Below are 22,710 nucleotides of genomic sequence, written 5' to 3'. Positions count from 1 at the left end.
TCAAATGCATTTTTCTGTAATTCCAAGTGCTTTTTTCCTCTGGCGTCAAAAAATTAGAATTGGTTCCGGATCAAAGTTTCGCAACGAGAACGCGCATATTACTTAGGGCTTTCGAGATAAAAAAAAAATATAAAAGAAATAAAAAACCGCAAAAAATTGAAATCGATATTTTGCTGCTGTGTACTGTACATACTCAATGTGTAGCTGATACAGTGAAATTTGACTGCCACACTCTTGCAGCCAATGGGCTATTCCATTTGACATGCATACACCCCCTACATGGAGGTCATGACTCAATCGCGCACACAGGGTGTAGATATCAAATGGAATCGCCTATTCAGGTAACTTCATTTGAAATTCACACTCCCTGTGTGGAAGATTAAGGGCATGTCTTCCATAGGGGTGTATGGATTTTAACTGGAATAGCCCAATGGTTTAATCACCTGTTTGAGTTCTGCATGTAAAATCATCTGCAAGTAAGAAGCTCGGCGTCAAAAAATTAGAATTGATTCCGGATCAAAGTTTCGCAACGAGAACGCGCATATTACTTAGGGCTTTCGAAAGAAGCGGGAAATTTAAATCAAATTTGCTCCACAGGTTCCAAAGTACACAATGTGCTTACACTCAGTGATTTACCAGCCTACCTTGTTTGTCCGATGTGTGAAATGTAGCCAATGCTTAATGGGCTGTTCCAGTTAAAATCCTTACACCCTCTAGATGGAGGTCATGACGTCAATCTTGCACAGAGGAGTGTAGATATCAAATGTGGTCACCCATTCAGGCAACTCCATTTGATATTCACACTCCCTGTGTGGAAGATGTCTTGCCGGGTGGGGAGTATGGAATTCAAATGGAATAGCCCAACATTTCTTCTTTTGTAGGATTTGAAGGATTTCAATATTTAAGTCTGTTCCAGATCATGATTTTACATTTGAAATCACTCGCCTTTAAAAAAAAAAAAAAAATCTGCAGGGGGGGGGTGGTAGGTGGGGGGGGTTCTGAAAATTTGAAACGTTCAAAATCACTCATATTTTTAACCACTGGAATCTCAAGGCAGCCAATGTGTAGCATATAGCTCAATTTGGACTCCAACTTGTATATTTTGCATAGGGTTCCATGTAAAATTAAAACTTCAAATGCATTTTTCTGGAATTCCAAGTGCTTTTTTCCTCTGGCGTCAAAAAATTAGAATTGGTTCCGGATCAAAGTTTCGCAACGAGAACGCGCATATTACCTAGGGCTTTCGAGATAAAAAAAAAAAAATAATAAATAAAAAACGCAAAAAATTGAAATCGATATTTTGCTGCTGTGTACTGTACATACTCAATGTGTAGCTGATACAGTGAAATTTGACTGCCACACTCTTGCAGCCAATGGGCTATTCCATTTGACATGCATACACCCCCTACATGGAGGTCATGACCTCAATCGCGCACACACAGGGTGTAGATATCAAATGGAATCGCCTATTCAGGTAACTTCATTTGAAATTCACACTCCCTGTGTGGAAGATTAAGGGCATGTCTTCCATAGGGGTGTATGGATTTTAACTGGAATAGCCCAATGGTTTAATCACCTGTTTGAGTTCTGCATGTAAAATCATCTGCAAGTAAGAAGCTTCACGTCAAAAAATTAGAATTGATTCCGGATCAAAGTTTCGCAACGAGAACGCGCATATTACTTAGGGCTTTCGAAAGAAGCGGGAAATTTAAATCAAATTTGCTCCACAGGTTCCAAAGTACACAATGTGCTTACACTCAGTGATTTACCAGCCTACCTTGTTTGTCCGATATGTGAAATGTAGCCAATGCTTAATGGGCTGTTCCAGTTAAAATCCTTACACCCTCTAGATGGAGGTCATGACGTCAATCTTGCACAGAGGAGTGTAGATATCAAATGTGGTCACCCATTCAGGCAACTCCATTTGATATTCACACTCCCTGTGTGGAAGATGTCTTGCCGGGTGGGGAGTATGGAATTCAAATGGAATAGCCCAACATTTCTTCTTTTGAGGATTTGAAGGATTTCAATATTTAAGTCTGTTCCAGATCATGATTTTACATTTGAAATCACTCGCCTTAAAAAAAAAAAAATCTGCGGGGGGGTTGGTAGGTGGGGGGTTCTGAAAATTTGAAACGTTCAAAATCACTCATATTTTTAACCACTGGAATCTCAAGGCAGCCAATGTGTAGCATATAGCTCAATTTGGACTCCAACTTGTATATTTTGCATAGGGTTCCATGTAAAATTAAAACTTCAAATGCATTTTTCTGGTTATTCCAAGTGCTTTTTTTCCTCTGGCGTCAAAAAATTAGAATTGGTTCCGGATCAAAGTTTCGCAACGAGAACGCGCATATTACTTAGGGCTTTCGAGATAAAAAAAAAATATAAAAAATAAAAACCGCAAAAATTGAAATCGATATTTTGCTGCTGTGTACTGTACATACTCAATGTGTAGCTGATACAGTGAAATTTGACTGCCACACTTGCAGAATAATGGGCTATTCCATTTGACATGCATACACCCCCTACATGGAGGTCATGACTCAATCGCGCACACAGGGGTGTAGATATCAAATGGAATCGCCTATCCAGGTAACTTCATTTGAAATTCACGCTCCCTGTGTGGAAGATCAAGGGCATGTCTTCCATAGGGGTGTATGCATTTTACCTGGAATAGCCCAATGGTTTAATCACCTGTTTGAGTTCTGCATGTAAAATCATCTGCAAGTAAGAAGCTCGGCGTCAAAAAATTAGAATTGATTCCGGATCAAAGTTTCGCAACGAGAACGCGCATATTACTTAGGGCTTTCGAAAGAAGCGGGAAATTTAAATCAAATTTGCTCCACAGGTTCCAAAGTACACAATGTGCTTACACTCAGTGATTTACCAGCCTACCTTGTTTGTCCGATGTGTGAAATGTAGCCAATGCTTAATGGGCTGTTCCAGTTAAAATCCTTACACCCTCTAGATGGAGGTCATGACGTCAATCTTGCACAGAGGAGTGTAGATATCAAATGTGGTCACCCATTCAGGCAACTCCATTTGATATTCACACTCCCTGTGTGGAAGATGTCTTGCCGGGTGGGGAGTATGGAATTCAAATGGAATAGCCCAACATTTCTTCTTTTGTAGGATTTGAAGGATTTCAATATTTAAGTCTGTTCCAGATCATGATTTTACATTTGAAATCACTCGCCTAAAAAAAAAAAAAAATCTGCAGGGGGGGGTGGTAGGTGGGGGGGGTTCTGAAAATTTGAAACGTTCAAAATCACTCATATTTTTAACCACTGGAATCTCAAGGCAGCCAATGAGTAGCATATAGCTCAATTTGGACTCCAACTTGTATATTTTGCATAGGGTTCCATGTAAAATTAAAACTTCAAATGCATTTTTCTTGATTTTTAAGTTCTTTTTTCCTCTGGTTTCAAAAAATTAGAATTGGTTCCGGATCAAAGTTTCGCAACGAGAACGCGCATATTACTTAGGGCTTTCGAGATAAAAAAAATAAATAAATAAATAAAAACCGCAAAAATTGAAATCGATATTTTGCTGCTGTGTACTGTACATACTCAATGTGTAGCTGATACAGTGAAATTTGACTGCCACACTCTTGCAGCCAATGGGCTATTCCATTTGACATGCATACACCCCTACATGGAGGTCATGACTCAATCGCGCACACAGGGGTGTAGATATCAAATGGAATCGCCTATTCAGGTAACTTCATTTGAAATTCACACTCCCTGTGTGGAAGATTAAGGGCATGTCTTCCATAGGGGTGTATGGATTTTAACTGAAATAGCCCAATGGTTTAATCACCTGTTTGAGTTCTGCATGTAAAATCATCTGCAAGTAAGAAGCTCGGCGTCAAAAAATTAGAATTGATTCCGGATCAAAGTTTCGCAACGAGAACGCGCATATTACTTAGGGCTTTCGAAAGAAGCGGGAAATTTAAATCAAATTTGCTCCACAGGTTCCAAAGTACACAATGTGCTTACACTCAGTGATTTACCAGCCTACCTTGTTTGTCCGATGTGTGAAATGTAGCCAATGCTTAATGGGCTGTTCCAGTTAAAATCCTTACACCCTCTAGATGGAGGTCATGACGTCAATCTTGCACAGAGGAGTGTAGATATCAAATGTGGTCACCCATTCAGGCAACTCCATTTGATATTCACACTCCCTGTGTGGAAGATGTCTTGCCGGGTGGGGAGTATGGAATTCAAATGGAATAGCCCAACATTTCTTCTTTTGTAGGATTTGAAGGATTTCAATATTTAAGTCTGTTCCAGATCATGATTTTACATTTGAAATCACTCGCCTTTAAAAAAAAAAAATCTGCAGGGGGGGGGGGTAGGTGGGGGGGTTCTGAAAATTTGAAACGTTCAAAATCACTCATATTTTTAACCACTGGAATCTCAAGGCAGCCAATGTGTAGCATATAGCTCAATTTGGACTCCAACTTGTATATTTTGCATAGGGTTCCATGTAAAATTAAAACTTCAAATGCATTTTTCTGGCATTCCAAGTGCTTTTTTCCTCTGGCGTCAAAAAATTAGAATTGGTTCCGGATCAAAGTTTCGCAACGAGAACGCGCATATTACTTAGGGCTTTCGAGATAAAAAAAAAAAAATAATAAATAAAACGCAAAAAATTGAAATCGATATTTTGCTGCTGTGTACTGTACATACTCAATGTGTAGCTGATACAGTGAAATTTGACTGCCACACTCTTGCAGCCAATGGGCTATTCCATTTGACATGCATACACCCCCTACATGGAGGTCATGACCTAAATCGCGCACACAGGGGTGTAGATATCAAATGGAATCGCCTATTCAGGTAACTTCATTTGAAATTCACACTCCCTGTGTGGAAGATTAAGGGCATGTCTTCCATAGGGGTGTATGGATTTTAACTGGAATAGCCCAATGGTTTAATCACCTGTTTGAGTTCTGCATGTAAAATCATCTGCAAGTAAGAAGCTTCACGTCAAAAAATTAGAATTGATTCCGGATCAAAGTTTCGCAACGAGAACGCGCATATTACTTAGGGCTTTCGAAAGAAGCGGGAAATTTAAATCAAATTTGCTCCACAGGTTCCAAAGTACACAATGTGCTTACACTCAGTGATTTACCAGCCTACCTTGTTTGTCCGATGTGTGAAATGTAGCCAATGCTTAATGGGCTGTTCCAGTTAAAATCCTTACACCCTCTAGATGGAGGTCATGACGTCAATCTTGCACAGAGGAGTGTAGATATCAAATGTGGTCACCCATTCAGGCAACTCCATTTGATATTCACACTCCCTGTGTGGAAGATGTCTTGCCGGGTGGGGAGTATGGAATTCAAATGGAATAGCCCAACATTTCTTCTTTTGTAGGATTTGAAGGATTTCAATATTTAAGTCTGTTCCAGATCATGATTTTACATTTGAAATCACTCGCCTTAAAAAAAAAAAAAAAATCTGCTGGGGGGGGTTGGTAGGTGGGGGGGGGGGGTTCTGAAAATTTGAAACGTTCAAAATCACTCATTTTTTTAACCACTGGAATCTCAAGGCAGCCAATGTGTAGCATATAGCTCAATTTGGACTCCAACTTGTATATTTTGCATAGGGTTCCATGTAAAATTAAAACTTCAAATGCATTTTTCTTTATTTTCTAGTGCTTTTTTCCTATGGCGTCAAAAAATTAGAATTGGTTCCGGATCAAAGTTTCGCAACGAGAACGCGCATATTACTTAGGGCTTTCGAGATAAAAAAAAAAAATAAAAAAAACCGCAAAAAATTGAAATCGATATTTTGCTGCTGTGTACTGTACATACTCAATGTGTAGCTGATACAGTGAAATTTGACTGCCACACTTTTGCAGCCAATGGGCTATTCCATTTGACATGCATACACCCCCTACATGGAGGTCATGACCTCAATCGCGCACACAGGGGTGTAGATATCAAATGGAATCGCCTATTCAGGTAACTTCATTTGAAATTCACACTCCCTGTGTGGAAGATCAAGGGCATGTCTTCCATAGGGGTGTATGGATTTTAACTGAATAGCCCAATGGTTTAATCACCTGTTTGAGTTCTGCATGTAAAATCATCTGCAAGTAAGAAGCTCGGCGTCAAAAAATTAGAATTGATTCCGGATCAAAGTTTCGCAACGAGAACGCGCATATTACTTAGGGCTTTCGAAAGAAGCGGGAAATTTAAATCAAATTTGCTCCACAGGTTCCAAAGTACACAATGTGCTTACACTCAGTGATTTACCAGCCTACCTTGTTTGTCCGATGTGTGAAATGTAGCCAATGCTTAATGGGCTGTTCCAGTTAAAATCCTTACACCCTCTAGATGGAGGTCATGACGTCAATCTTGCACAGAGGAGTGTAGATATCAAATGTGGTCACCCATTCAGGCAACTCCATTTGATATTCACACTCCCTGTGTGGAAGATGTCTTGCCGGGTGGGGAGTATGGAATTCAAATGGAATAGCCCAACATTTCTTCTTTTGTAGGATTTGAAGGATTTCAATATTTAAGTCTGTTCCAGATCATGATTTTACATTTGAAATCACTCGCCTAAAAAAAAAAAAAAAAATCTGCAGGGGGGGTGGTAGGTGGGGGGGGTTCTGAAAATTTGAAACGTTCAAAATCACTCATATTTTTAACCACTGGAATCTCAAGGCAGCCAATGTGTAGCATATAGCTCAATTTGGAATACAACTTGTATATTTTGCATAGGGTTCCATGTAAAATTAAAACTTCAAATGCATTTTTCAGGAATTCCAAGTGCTTTTTTCCTCTGGCGTCAAAAAATTAGAATTGGTTCCGGATCAAAGTTTCGCAACGAGAACGCGCATATTACTTAGGGCTTTCGAGATAAAAAAAAAAAAAAATAAATAAATAAAAAACCGCAAAAAATTGAAATCGATATTTTGCTGCTGTGTACTGTACATACTCAATGTGTAGCTGATACAGTGAAATTTGACTGCCACACTCTTGCAGCCAATGGGCTATTCCATTTGACATGCATACACCCCTACATGGAGGTCATGACCTCAATCGCGCACACAGGGGTGTAGATATCAAATGGAATCGCCTATTCAGGTAACTTCATTTGAAATTCACACTCCTGTGTGGAAGATTAAGGGCATGTCTTCCATAGGGGTGTATGGATTTTAACTGGAATAGCCCAATGGTTTAATCACCTGTTTGAGTTCTGCATGTAAAATCATCTGCAAGTAAGAAGCTCGGCGTCAAAAAATTAGAATTGATTCCGGATCAAAGTTTCGCAACGAGAACGCGCATATTACTTAGGGCTTTCGAAAGAAGCGGGAAATTTAAATCAAATTTGCTCCACAGGTTCCAAAGTACACAATGTGCTTACACTCAGTGATTTACCAGCCTACCTTGTTTGTCCGATGTGTGAAATGTAGCCAATGCTTAATGGGCTGTTCCAGTTAAAATCCTTACACCCTCTAGATGGAGGTCATGACGTCAATCTTGCACAGAGGAGTGTAGATATCAAATGTGGTCACCCATTCAGGCAACTCCATTTGATATTCACACTCCCTGTGTGGAAGATGTCTTGCCGGGTGGGGAGTATGGAATTCAAATGGAATAGCCCAACATTTCTTCTTTTGTAGGATTTGAAGGATTTCAATATTTAAGTCTGTTCCAGATCATGATTTTACATTTGAAATCACTCGCCTTAAAAAAAAAAAAAAAAAAAAAAATCTGCAGGGGTGGGGGGGTGGTAGGTGGGGGGTTCTGAAAATTTGAAACGTTCAAAATCACTCATATTTTTAACCACTGGAATCTCAAGGCAGCCAATGTGTAGCATATAGCTCAATTTGGACTCCAACTTGTATATTTTGCATAGGGTTCCATGTAAAATTAAAACTTCAAATGCATTTTTCTGGAATTCCGGGTGCTTTTTTCCTCTGGCGTAAAAAAATTAGAATTGGTTCCGGATCAAAGTTTCGCAACGAGAACGCGCATATTACTTAGGGCTTTCGAGATAAAAAAAAAAATAATAAATAAAAAACGCAAAAATTGAAATCGATATTTTGCTGCTGTGTACTGTACATACTCAATGTGTAGCTGATACAGTGAAATTTGACTGCCACACTCTTGCAGCCAATGGGCTATTCCATTTGACATGCATACACCCCCTACATGGAGGTCATGACCTCAATCGCGCACACAGGGTTGTAGATATCAAATGGAATCGCCTATTCAGGTAACTTCATTTGAAATTCACACTCCCTGTGTGGAAGATTAAGGGCATGTCTTCCATAGGGGTGTATGGATTTTAACTGGAATAGCCCAATGGTTTAATCACCTGTTTGAGTTATGCATGTAAAATCATCTGCAAGTAAGAAGCTTCACGTCAAAAAATTAGAATTGATTCCGGATCAAAGTTTCGCAACGAGAACGCGCATATTACTTAGGGCTTTCGAAAGAAGCGGGAAATTTAAATCAAATTTGCTCCACAGGTTCCAAAGTACACAATGTGCTTACACTCAGTGATTTACCAGCCTACCTTGTTTGTCCGATGTGTGTGAAATGTAGCCAATGCTTAATGGGCTGTTCCAGTTAAAATCCTTACACCCTCTAGATGGAGGTCATGACGTCAATCTTGCACAGAGGAGTGTAGATATCAAATGTGGTCACCCATTCAGGCAACTCCATTTGATATTCACACTCCCTGTGTGGAAGATGTCTTGCCGGGTGGGGAGTATGGAATTCAAATGGAATAGCCCAACATTTCTTCTTTTGTAGGATTTGAAGGATTTCAATATTTAAGTCTGTTCCAGATCATGATTTTACATTTGAAATCACTCGCCTTTAAAAAAAAAAAAAATCTGCGGGGGGGGTAGGTGGGGGGGGGGGCTTGCTGAAAATTTGAAACGTTCAAAATCACTCATATTTTTAACCACTGGAATCTCAAGGCAGCCAATGTGTAGCATATAGCTCAATTTGGACTCCAACTTGTATATTTTGCATAGGGTTCCATGTAAAATTAAAACTTCAAATGCATTTTCTGAATTCCAAGTGCTTTTTTCCTCTGGCGTCAAAAAATTAGAATTGGTTCCGGATCAAAGTTTCGCAACGAGAACGCGCATATTACTTAGGGCTTTCGAGATAAAAAAAAAAATAATAATAAATAAAAAAACGCAAAAAATTGAAATCGATATTTTGCTGCTGTGTACTGTACATACTCAATGTGTAGCTGATACAGTGAAATTTGACTGCCACACTCTTGCAGCCAATGGGCTATTCCATTTGACATGCATACACCCCCTACATGGAGGTCATGACCTCAATCGCGCACACAGGGGTGTAGATATCAAATGGAATCGCCTATTCAGGTAACTTCATTTGAAATTCACACTCCCTGTGTGGAAGATTAAGGGCATGTCTTCCATAGGGGTGTATGGATTTTAACTTGAATAGCCCAATGGTTTAATCACCTGTTTGAGTTCTGCATGTAAAATCATCTGCAAGTAAGAAGCTCGGCGTCAAAAAATTAGAATTGATTCCGGATCAAAGTTTCGCAACGAGAACGCGCATATTACTTAGGGCTTTCGAAAGAAGCGGGAAATTTAAATCAAATTTGCTCCACAGGTTCCAAAGTACACAATGTGCTTACACTCAGTGATTTACCAGCCTACCTTGTATGTCCGATGTGTGAAATGTAGCCAATGCTTAATGGGCTGTTCCAGTTAAAATCCTTACACCCTCTAGATGGAGGTCATGACGTCAATCTTGCACAGAGGAGTGTAGATATCAAATGTGGTCACCCATTCAGGCAACTCCATTTGATATTCACACTCCCTGTGTGGAAGATGTCTTGCCGGGTGGGGAGTATGGAATTCAAATGGAATAGCCCAACATTTCTTCTTTTGTAGGATTTGAAGGATTTCAATATTTAAGTCTGTTCCAGATCATGATTTTACATTTGAAATCACTCGCCTTTAAAAAAAAAAAAATCTGCAGGGGGGGGTGGTAGGTGGGGGGTTCTGAAAATTTGAAACGTTCAAAATCACTCATATTTTTAACAACTGGAATCTCAAGGCAGCCAATGTGTAGCATATAGCTCAATTTGGACTCCAACTTGTATATTTTGCATAGGGTTCCATGTAAAATTAAAACTTCAAATGCATTTTTCTGAAATTCCAAGTGCTTTTTTCCTCTGGCGTCAAAAAATTAGAATTGGTTCCGGATCAAAGTTTCGCAACGAGAACGCGCATATTACTTAGGGCTTTCGAGATAAAAAAAAAAAAAAAAAAAAAAACCGCAAAAATTGAAATCGATATTTTGCTGCTGTGTACTGTACATACTCAATGTGTAGCTGATACAGTGAAATTTGACTGCCACACTCTTGCAGCCAATGGGCTATTCCATTTGACATGCATACACCCCTACATGGAGGTCATGACTCAATCGCGCACACAGGGGTGTAGATATCAAATGGAATCGCCTATTCAGGTAACTTCATTTGAAATTCACACTCCCTGTGTGGAAGATTAAGGGCATGTCTTCCATAGGGGTGTATGGATTTTAACTGGAATAGCCCAATGGTTTAATCACCTGTTTGAGTTCTGCATGTAAAATCATCTGCAAGTAAGAAGCCCCCATGTCACAAGGGAAAAAGCGGTAAATCGCACATTATTTCACATTATTTGCACATTATTTGCAGAATCTCTCATCTTTTTTCAGATTATAAGCTTACTTAACAGAAATTGTGGGAAATTTTGGCGAACTTAGCGTTTTTGAGCGATTTTGCTCGTTTTACCGCTTTTTCCCTTGTGTCATGGGGCCTCGCAGGCATGGACATAGGCAAAGAAATAAAATACATACTTCCAGAGGAGTTAAGTGTTGTTACACCCTTTTTTCTTGATGCTAACACTATTTTACCGACGAGTTTTATCTATTTACTGACGACAAAATAGGCTTGTAATCAGAGCCGAAGACTTTGTTATAGCCATAGAAGGTGACATCGGCCTCAAGACCACGACCACGACCACGACCAGTGCGTATCTTTTGGACACATCCGCGACAAATCTCAAGTGCAGATCTTTAATAGGGCTGAGCACGCGATTTTCGTAGGTATTGTAGATGATCCAAATGTATTTACTCTTGCTGCATGATCCATGATGTAAACATGGTTCGGGGGCTATGTTGAAGTTACCACCCTGTATTAATAGTAATTAAATTAAAAAAGGAAAAAAACCCGGAACAACGTATAAATGACTAGAATAGTGTAATACATGATACATTACAACAATAATGATAACAATAATAACAATAATAACAATAATAACAATAATAACAATAATAACAATAATAACAGTAATAATAATAACGGTTGGTCCTATATATAATGTGATTGTAATATGATAAATCATATCATAATTATCATAATGATAGGCTAAATCATACTAAAATAAGGGGGAAACATTCAAATTATGCTCATTGAGTTCTGCGAATGTATTCAAAATGTGTCTCCAATAATAATTTATTCTGCTAAAGATAGCCCCTCGCCCAATTTTTGAACAAATTTGCATAAATTATATAAGACAAAATAAATCGCATTACATGTAGTAGTATATGAAGAGCTTATTTCCAAACCGTGTTAAGGGATGGGGTATGAACGTTTGGACAGTATTTATTGTGGGACATTAGAGCACATCAGACATATCGAATTGCATTCTGAATGTCCTTCTGATATCAAATAATGATTTTTTGAAAATTGATATTTTTGATATTTAACAGTACTCGAAGTAAACTTATAAATTTGATGATTTATACTTAAAGTGTACGGTAGGTGGGATGAAAAGCCGACGATCAATTGAAAATTTTGACCTTTCGTATTGAAGATATGGATTTTTTCCCAAAACACCAAAAAATTAGGTCTTTTGGGGAAAAATCCATATCTTCAATATGAAAGGTCAAAATTTTCAATTGATCGTCGGCTTTTCCTCCCAGCTACATACACTTTAAGAATATCATTAGATTTATAAAATTTACTTTGTTATCAAAAATGTGAAAAATATCAAATTTTAATAATTTGTGATTGGACACGGCAAATCAGCCGTAAATTCGGCCCCGGTCAATTTTTGTTTTATTTCGTGTTTAGAAAATATATATCGTAAGCTTTAAATGGTATATCATTTGACTTCAAATGATATCCAGAAGCGGGTTTATGGTTTGTTGAACTTTTTTCCTTGAACAAAATTATACCTTTTTCGGTTCTACGTGTGACTCTTTTTCCACATTTCTGGTAATAAATATGAAACAGACATAATTGGAGGTCATTACAAATCATCCCCAAGTCAACGAGGATCAGGAATGTCCTCTCATTGTTAATTGTTGGTTATACATACCTAGACAAAATGCAATGCTTTGTTATCTACCACTTGAACAGGATTTAGCCAAAGCAAACAAAGACAAGAACTATTCTATAGAAATAGATAGAAGCTTATTATCCTCTTTAGCAATAGGATTATTGATTGGTTTAAACGGTGGTTGATCAGACACTTGTCGCAACGAATTGAGATACCTATGAATACGACCGTCACATACATTTTACACTATAACTCAGAATGCAGTTTGCCGAGTTTACGGCTCATTCGACGTGTCCACTCACATTTGTCATATAATTTGTATTATATCGTGAATTTCAAAAAATGAAATTAATTTGACATCAGAAAGACATTCTTCGTATTCAGAATGCAATTCGATATGTCTGATGTGCTCTAATGTCCCACAATAAATGAAGAGCTTTGTTGCAAAACCCCTTACATCCACTTTTGACTTTTTGAGAAAAACAGCTTTTTTAATTGTGCAAGTATTATTTGTTCGATTTGATTCAATTTGGGTTTGGATAAAGTGTTGATGAATAGAAGCTAAAAGAATAGGTTTGGTACAATTTTCAAGCCTTCCTATTTATTTTATTATTTCTTTTATATCGCACCTTTTGTGGATGTAAGGGGTTTTGCAACAAATAATTCTAGAAACCACCTTTGCAATCAAATTTGAGCCCATTTGTTTGCACTACTTTATGTAACTTGACTAATGCTTTGAAAATCAAAAAGAAAAATTGAAATATCTCATTTACTTTTTTAATTATGATTTTTAATTAAATTCGAGAAAATGGCATTTTTTGGGTATTTCCGAAGCTACACCTTTTGTTAATTAAAATGATTTTTTCAAACATAGTGACCCCAAGACAGTTCCTTTTGGTTTTAATAGGTAAAGAACATTCCAGGCTACCATTATACATCAAAAAATTAAAACAAAACAATTCTATATTCATTTTAAGTTCAGATTTCCGGTAATTCCCTAAGATTTCCCAAACGGGAAATATGCGATACCTCTGGAAGGGAAGGTAGTATGAAGGTCAAACAACCACCAAAATGTGTATTTTTACCCACACTATAATATTATGCCAATAAGTTTTAAACCAGAGCACCTATAATCATGCACAGAGACACTTTTTCGGGTATATCCAACCCCAAATAAGGCGCCTTAACCCTAAATAAGGAACATACCACCCCCCAGATAAGGCATCTAAACGCCACGTAAGGTGCCTTAACTCTAGATAATAATAATAACAGCACTTAATATAGCGCTTTTCCAACCTGATCAAAGCACTTTACAAAGATACAAAAAATATACAAAAACATAATACCTGAAAAAAGGCTTAAAAACAGCAACAATCAGAACAAGTGAGTTTTAAGGTTACTCTTGAAACTATCTACAGTGGGGGAAACTCTGATGTTTAAAGGGATATTGTTCCACAGTTTGGGTCCCTGTACACTGAAAGACCTATCACCAATTAATCTGTTGCTCCTGGGGACAACTAGACGAGTTGCGTCTAACGCCGAGCGTAAACCCTCTCTGGTTGGGATATAGATCGTCAAACAATCAGACAGGTATATTGGTGACAGATCATTCAGTGACTTGTAGATGTATAAGAGGATCTTTAACTTGATGCGTTTTTCGATGGGTAGCCAGTGGAGGGAGTCAAGAAGCTCGGATGACGAGTATAAGCGGCGAGGGACTTGGAATACAATGCGAGCAGCTCTGTTCTGTAAGCGCTGGAGACGAGCAATATCGGTAGACCTGCAACCAGATAGAAGCGCATTAGCGTAGTCTAATTTGGAGAGAACAAGTGCTCGCATTGCATTGCTACAAGTATCTTGATCGATATAACCCCAGATAAGGCGCCTTAACTTTAGATGAGGGACGTAAACCTAGGATAACACAGTCTAAACCCCAGATAAGGCATCTAAACCCCATATAAGGCGCCTTAACCCCAGCTAAGGGACGTAAACCCAGATAAGGCAGTCTAACCCTCAGATTAGGCGCCTTCCATCAGATAAGGAGCGTAAACCCCAGATAAGGCATCTAAACCCCAGATAAGGTGCCTTATCCATAGATAAGGGACGTAAACCGCAGATAGAGCAATCTAAACCCCAGATAGGGGACGTAAACCCAATATAAAGCTGAAATGACATACCTATGCTTCCATATCCATTACTATTTTATAATTAGCCAAAAAAAAGGGAGTTTATTTATGATCCTAGGTGCTCCCATTCAAAAATTACATTTACGCTCTACCAAATGGGGGCCATCTTGGATTTCTGGGCAAAAAAAAAATGTTATAACGTCAAATTAATGTCAGATTCGGATTTCTTGGGGTCGATTTACCCGAAAAAGTGTCTTTGTACACGATTTTAGGTACTCTGGTTCAAAACTTATTTTGGATTTCTGGGTAAAAATGAGGTCGTAATGTCAAAGTAATGTCAGATTTGAAATCCTTGTGGTCGACTTATCCAAAAAAGTGTCTTTGTACACGATTTTAGGTCCTCTGGTTCAAAACTAAATTTTTCAAGATGGTGCCGGCGACCATCTTGGACTTCTGGGTGAAAATGATGCTGTAATGTCAAACTAATGTCAGAATCGGAATCCTTGTGCTGGACATACCCGAACAAGTGTGTTTGTACATGATTATAGGTGCTCTGGTTCAAAACTTAATTTTTTCAAAATTGTGGCGGCGGCCATTTTGGACTCTAGCGAAAAATGCCGTGATTTTCGCGAGGGACATGGGGGCTATAGAAGTTAAATCAATCGTCAAACCTTACTAGCCAGAGAATGGTCACGGAATTGAGGTTTTTTTTACCTAACTAAGGGGAGACTGGGGCAAAATGAACCACGGGGCAAAACGAAACACCCCATTAACTTATGCATATGCTGCCCTCAATCTCCAAGTTCGTGTATTTAGAACACGGCTAGATCCTGCATTGTTTGTGACAGGGGGCATTCGAGTGAGTCAGGTATGTGTGCTTTTTACAGAAAACATATGTTTAACCCAATAATATTATTATCTGCCAAAGCACTGCTTTTGCTGAATTACTTCGATAGTCATATTAATGATAGATGCATGGTAACATGGGTAGCATACATGATAGTGATGTATGTTGGGAGAAATCCCACTTGGTCGGGGCAAAGTGGACCGGGGCAAAGTGGATAATAGTCCAACGTGGATGGGACAAAGTGGAACGCCAGAAACAGACCCCACTCAGAACTATGTAATACAAATGTATCCGGCCATAGCATACTGATGTACCAGGAGGTAGGCCCTAAGTGGTGTTGGCAATGAAGACACACCTGAAGGGAATGCATTTCTGTAACGCCCCCTCCACGTTTCACTTTTCCATAGCCCCCAAACCCTGGGGCAAAGCGGAACGGACTTTTTCAAGTTCACACCATTTAAACAAACTGGGTTTTTGATCAACTTTATTATGTCATTTGTAGTTGCAGTCCTAAGGTTGCGTTCACATAGAAGTATACTATTCGGGTGTACGGTGCACGTTTTGCAGGTGTACGCGTATAGCTTAAATCGAGCAAGGCAATTTCATAGTACCGGGTCACATAAGGCTACGATCGCATAGAAGTATACTATTCGGGTATACGATGCACGTTTTGTAGGTGCACGCGTATAGCTTAATTCAAGCAAGGTAATTTCATAGTACCGGGTCACATAAGAGCTATTCGAAAAGGCCGTATACCTGCGTTCAGTATAGTATAGTGGGAATCGCACGTGTGCGATTTTAGTGCAGCGTATACCGTCCAAATTTTAAAAACCTAAACCATATGTGGGTAAATTCATTTTTTTAATAGATGCACTATCTAATTCTGCACATTATGACACCTCATTGAATGCAATGTGACCTCAAGAAGTAAAGTTACAAGCATTTGATAAGACGAAGAAAATGGGTAACTGACATACTCGCTATTCGCTATACGAAATACGCTCATTCGATCAGGCCGAGTTCACATAGTATACTCCTATATGAACTCAGCCTGATCGAATGAGCGTATTTCGTATAGCGAATACCGTATTACCGTATACTTCTATGTGAACGCAGCCTAAGGTAAGATTATACCTAAAGTTTTGCCATGCCTCGCTTTGTAATCCTGTTTGGGCTGGACAAAAATGTTTTGGTCCACTTTGCCCTGGTCTCCTACTAATTGGACCTAATTGGAAATAAATGAGTAGGTCTTGATGTAAGATTGATTTAATTGATGAAAACTGTATGAGGAGAATTATTGCTGCCAGGTAACCAGGTAACCAGAATGGTGTTATTTTGCCGGTCTCGAACCCGGTCTCGGACGAGACCTCGAGACCAGTAAGGCCGAGACCGAGGCCGAGACCAAGACCAGGCTTCGAGACATACAACACTGATCGTCACCCTCAGAACCAAATTGCCCAAGTCATTTTTTTTTTTTTTTGCTTAACTCATTTTTATAACAATTGCCACCTTGTAACAAAATGACGATTCCGTGCGTATATGCCTTAGGCTAATTGCGCAATGGCAACACGTGGGATGCATGCATGCGCAGTGGTCTCCTTGTTAGATAACTACCTCCCAGAGCTCTGACTACCTCCTAACAACATCATGAACATATGCCCCTTTACCACCCTACTACCTATGACGTGTTGTCACTACAGCTGAAACTATAGGAATGAAAACGCCTTATCTTACATATAGTCGGAAGACTTTCTTGGGGAACTGGAGCACCATCTTCCAGGAGTTATAGTAATCGGAAATGGGAATGTGTATCTCGCCAACAAAACCTCCAATCCAAATATAATCTGGCAAAACGGTAGTTCTGAAGTGCTGTGGTGCTGGAGCGGCTGAAATATAACATAAGATGAACGCTTTATTTGATATTAGGACACACGCTGACAAACATATGTTTGATTATGATAATTGAAATACCGAGATGATCAGAATCCTGAATATAAGGGCATGTACTTTGGGCTCAGACTTCCTGCCCGTAGTCGTGACCTGGGTTGTTAGTGGCGTTTGTATTGGTCTATACGCCGTAGAAGTGACGTCATAATCGGATTAATTACCATAGCAATAGATGAATACAATTTTGACTATACCGCCCTGCACTACAGCGTTAACGATATCAAAATGCGCGTAAATAAATCATCCTTCTTTCTATGTAGAAATATTGTGGAAACAAAATATTAGCTCTGAAGCTATATGCGTATTTGTAACAGCTGCGTTATTTTTTGTGCAGACTTTATATTACCCTTCGCATCGGCAATTTCACGCCTACAAACATTGCAAGTGATGTAGTTTCCCGAACCAAAAAAGACTACTTGACGGTCCCAAATATGTTTTATTAATACTTGGGTACCCGGGAATACTCCCATGTTGTCAGAGGTAGAGAAAGCGCGTGCACCACCATTACACGCGCCATTGAAATACACAGTAAGACGCGTTTTGAATCGCGTTTTGAAAATGAAATACCGTAATTCAGATATAAAGGTTGGTATCGAATTAAAGCTAATCATGTGTAAAATATAATTCTTATGACGGTATATATTGCTATAACCACCAACTTTGTTTTGCTATTTGCCGCAAAGAAAAGTGGATTTTTTTTACTATCGGAAGGAAAGTAACGAAAAAGGATAACATGAACAAAAGAGGTCCTTTGGTCACCCGGGTATTGACCCTGGAACTCCTAGTGTGCCGAACACAACTTGGGAGGGATCAATGACCTCTTGCCACGGGGGTTTCGCTGGGTCGGCCAGCGATTCCGTGCGTATATATGACTATAATAGTGTTTTTGTGTGATGGAAACACGTGGTATGCATGCATGCGCAGTGGTCTTCTTGTTTACAGCTTTTCTTGGTATATGGCCTGAAGGGTTAATAAGCTTGTTGGTACTTACGTAAGACAAGCAGAGTCATTCCCCTAGTGAAGGAGGAACTGGCCGTCACGGAGTCATAGGGATCTTCGTCTATAGCCTGGCAGTCTAATACCTTCATGTTGTCTTCCTTTCGAGCGGTGTAAACCATTGATGCAAGACGCTTGCCTTTTCTACCATTAAATCCTAACCCGTTGGATTGATACATCTGAACCTTCTCTTGGAGGGCAATACCATTATGGTTATCACTCGAGATTTCTTTTCCCCCTAGATGCCATTCGATGTCCACGTGGTCGTCATTTAGGGTATTCAGACCTCCTGCACGAATCGATGGACATACGATTTTAATAACGGCTCCCTCTTGGATACGGAAAATTGGAAGAATGGAACTGGGATTGTGCTTCCAGGCAATATTCTCACCGTCGTATGTTTGAAGATGGTCCTGCAAAAATAGACCTAAAGGCAAAATAGATTGATTTGTTGTTCCCTAATAAGTGTGAGTGTGTGTGTGTGGTGGGGGGGGGGGGGCAGAGCAAAATTCTCCAAATATTTCACAACGCGCTTTTACTATTATATTAATATCATTCATTGTGATAACGTGAAAAGGTTATCCAAGTTTTAAAACCAGTGCACAAAGTGTTTATTGTTGCCCCTCATTTTTATTCTCAAACGCCCTTCGTGTACCGACAGCCTTAGGTGAACCGGGCGGCCATGATGAGCTGGGGGCCCGGTGGGCGGGGGGGGGGGGGGCACTCACATATAATGGAGCTACTCATGCTTGTTAATCAATTCCAATACTGGACCCTAAGTGGCGTATTGAGTGCCGTTTAATATGCTACCCTTAACGGCGTGATTAACCAAAATCACCCCCCTAAATGGCGTTTTAACCAAAACTCTATTAACCGATATTTTGTGTAAATGACTGAATAAAAGTGTTAATCGTGACACAAATAATCGATCATGTTACTCATTTTCATCTTTTATGTCTGGAATGACTTTATTTCAGTGTTTTTCTCTTCAGAAGTTTATCCTATACACTGCTTGTTGAAAGTCAACAAGATTACTCGTTCACATCAATATTACTACAAGACTGCATCTATTGGATCTGCATGCAAGAAGTCGGACAAAGGAATACATCAAAACATACTTTGCATCCCGGGCTTCGTCTGAACATTTTTGCATTCGATGCATACATGATGTAGGCCTACGTGTATTGCTCTCCATTTTTCACAGTTTGCTCTCAAATAACCTGGATAATGCTGGACCCATTCAGATCCCATTTAGTTAAAATGTGGGTCCAAATTGATTTTTGTGGGTCCAAATTGCACTTATGGACATGTATTTTCAGTAGGCCTACTGGCGTGCACGATAATATTGAAGTATGCCTGATTCGACACCCAGAACTTAACTAAAGTGAGCCAAATTACTGGGTGAAAGACGACTTACCGGCACGAAGTATACTGTAGAATACGGTATACGGTATCCGTATTCGCTATACGCTATAGGTCAATTTGCCAATTTTAAAACTGAACCTTCGTCTAATCAAATGCTTATAACTTTACTTCTTGAGGTCACATTGCATTCAATGAGGTGTCATAAAAATTGAGAATTAGATAGTGCATCTATTGAAAAAATAAATTGACCCACATATGGTTTAGTTTTAAAATTATGACGGTAGCCTATACGCTGCACTAAAATCGAACACGCACGATTCCCACTCAGGTATACATACGGCCTTTTCGAATAGTGCCCTCTTATGTGACCCGGTACTATGAAATTACCTTGCTCGATTTAAGGGATCTGGAATGAGCGTTTTGAGCGTTTCGACAGTATTTTTTGTGGGACATGAGAGCACATCAGACATATCGAATTGAGGGTTCAATTCCGGGGGGTAAATGTACGAGAAGGCATGTACATTCAAAAAAATTTGCGCTGATGAGTAATTCAATTTTGTAATCTCAACCTGCAAATCAACAAAATGTGCGCACTTTACAATTCGGCTGGAACACTACCGGTATGACTCCAACAATGAGTAATAACTCCAAACGGTAATTTTGGACCCAAGATAGTGGGGGGGTCGTAAAACATTTTTGCCCGCGATGGGGGGGTCTAAAAATTGACTCGGTGGTCACCGACATATTTGAGACCACCCCCCTACCGAAGAAAATGCCAGCCCCCTAAGAATTTCTATTAAACATCACCCTTTTTTAAAAGGCTGTTTGACCTACCCTTGAGTACTTGAGTACATTGTAACCCAAATTACCTAGAAAATCCAGTTATCTAAAAACTCCGCTCCATTTCTAGCCCCTTTTCAGATTCGTATCAGAGGGCGGGGATATGTCATGTCACATGTATAGATTGTCTTATTTCTTTTTCTTTTAAAGGAGGTGTCCGGCAATCACAACATTATGACTTATATGTTTAGAAAAATAATTATCATGCACGAATCACATGGCTTTAATTAAAACAAACTCATATTAACCATACAAACGAATAAAAACAGCCATATTCAAAATTCCCGCGCCGAAATTATCTAGAGCAATAGATAGCGACATTACTCCTCTTTACAATAACACCACATTTGAAACAATCACTTTTTTCACGCCTGAATACACGTCTTGTGAATGTAGTTGGGTCTCAAACAGAATGTGCCAAATTGACCATTATTCTGGGCACCACTTGAAGCTGCAATTCCATATCTTCACAATAAGGAACCTAATGGAATCCTCCCAGATGCCAAGGTCACCCCCACAGAGCCAGGGTAGTCAACGACTACCAACATAATATGGAAGTAGAGAGAATGGAATGGGTTGCCATCAGCCCAGACCTCAACCCAATTGAATACCTGTGGGACCAGCTGGGTCGTGTTGTGCATATGCCAGAGTAGCCAATGCAACCAACCACATCGAATGACCTGTGACAAATCCTGGTTGAAGAATGGAAGGCCATCCCTCAGCAATGTGTGACCAGGCTGGTAGGCAACACCAGAAGGAGGTGATGGCTGTTCTGGCTGGGTATGATTTTTCCAACCGCTATATTGAGGTTAGTGACTAGTGAGCACAGAATAATGGTCAATTTGGCACATTCTGTTTGAGACCCCACTACATTCACAAGATGTGTACTCAGCCGTGAAAAACGCGATTGTTTCAAATGTGGTGTCATTGTAAAGGGGAGTAATGTCGCTATCCATTGATATGCAATATGATATGAACATGTCACAAATAATCTGAGATATAGATGCTTGAAACACTTTCCAAACTTTTGTTGAGGAGTTTGGTTCTAAATTCCAGTACGATTAATCACACATTTGCCGGTCACCTTCCGTTTCTTTAATACTACATAGCAGTGTAACTTACCATGATTTGAGCAAAGGACTCCTACGTCATCCGAGTGACTGCAGCCTGATACGGGATACTCAATGTGTTGACAGAAGTCGATTCTCTCTTCGTCTCCATTGCATTGTAAATCGGAATAGATAATACTTCCACTGCCGCCAGGAAACACGTTTTTCACTGCACGTGCGTATGTATGTGGCAATCCCAAATGGCGGCAGACTACCTTGGCATCCTCATACCAGAAATGTCCATTGTGGCAGATGGTTCCCCAAGAACCAAATAGATTGATTTCAACACGTCCTGAATAAGTACTGGTTCCACCGACTAGCCGTAATTCTGGTATTGGATCGCTGTCTGAAGGAAAAGAAATTTGTAGTCACATTTAGGGACCGTTCACAAACACTTGTTAGGGGGGTCTGATGCAAAAAAATTCCATCACGAATTTTTTTCGCCCACCCTTTCGAGATCTCAAAATTTCAGGCCCCTTTTTGCTTCAGCCCCCACCTAACAAGTGTTTGTGAACGGTCCCTTACCATGTGTAGGCTACCTTACTTGCACTATCACAAATCCTATCTTTCTGCCAAATATCCCATTATTAAGGATACGATACAAGATTTACCGACAAGTGACTCATTTCGGAATGCGATCATGAATTTTGAAGAAAAAAAGTTTCCACAGGCTTCGTTGGGACTCGAACCAGCGATTCTCAACTTCCTTCGATTATGCGTCTAGCGCTTTACCACTCGGCCACCGTGGCAGTTGAGCGGAGGAGTGTAATGATAAAAGATAAATCTCATAATGCCATCTTTAGCCTTTTGTTTACTAAAAAAAAGACGCGTTTTGTAAAGATAGATTAGCCGTTTTATGCATAAATAGCACGAACGTTTGGGAAAGGTTTCAAACAAATAATAAAGACACTGATGTGATGATGAAATTGCGTAAGTCGGGAATTATCTGCGTCGCAATGTTTTGTTTTGGTTTTAGGAATTTGACCTTAAAATTTACGACTTCATGACATTATCATTCGAAATAACAAAAGATATTTCAACACTATATGTCCTCATTCTTTCTCTAGAATGTTTTGTACATGTATATGAAATAGCTTCAACAATGGTTCGCTGCATAATGGTAAAAATA

The 22,710-nt window shown here is 39.4% G+C and overlaps 1 protein-coding gene across 1 annotated transcript in view; it reads right to left on the bottom strand.

Moving 5' to 3' along the window:
- Nucleotides 1-10,567: 10,567 nt before the first annotated feature.
- LOC140157446 (uncharacterized) overlaps nucleotides 10,568-22,710 on the bottom strand; it is a 33,533-nt gene continuing 21,390 nt past the window's right edge. The window contains exons 3-6 of the mRNA XM_072180649.1: nucleotides 21,595-21,927; nucleotides 18,263-18,694; nucleotides 17,059-17,210; nucleotides 10,568-11,199 (exon numbers count right to left, since the gene is read on the bottom strand). Of these exons, the coding sequence (XP_072036750.1) occupies nucleotides 10,939-11,199; nucleotides 17,059-17,210; nucleotides 18,263-18,694; nucleotides 21,595-21,927 (1,178 nt within the window). The 3' untranslated portion in view covers nucleotides 10,568-10,938. The remainder of the gene's footprint in view (nucleotides 11,200-17,058; nucleotides 17,211-18,262; nucleotides 18,695-21,594; nucleotides 21,928-22,710) is intronic.

This window comes from Amphiura filiformis, chromosome 7 (assembly GCF_039555335.1).
Source record: "Amphiura filiformis chromosome 7, Afil_fr2py, whole genome shotgun sequence".
Classification (NCBI taxonomy): Eukaryota; Metazoa; Echinodermata; class Ophiuroidea; order Amphilepidida; family Amphiuridae; genus Amphiura; species Amphiura filiformis.
Note: the sequence above shows the minus strand (reverse complement) of the source record. Positions and strands in the feature narration are given on the sequence as shown.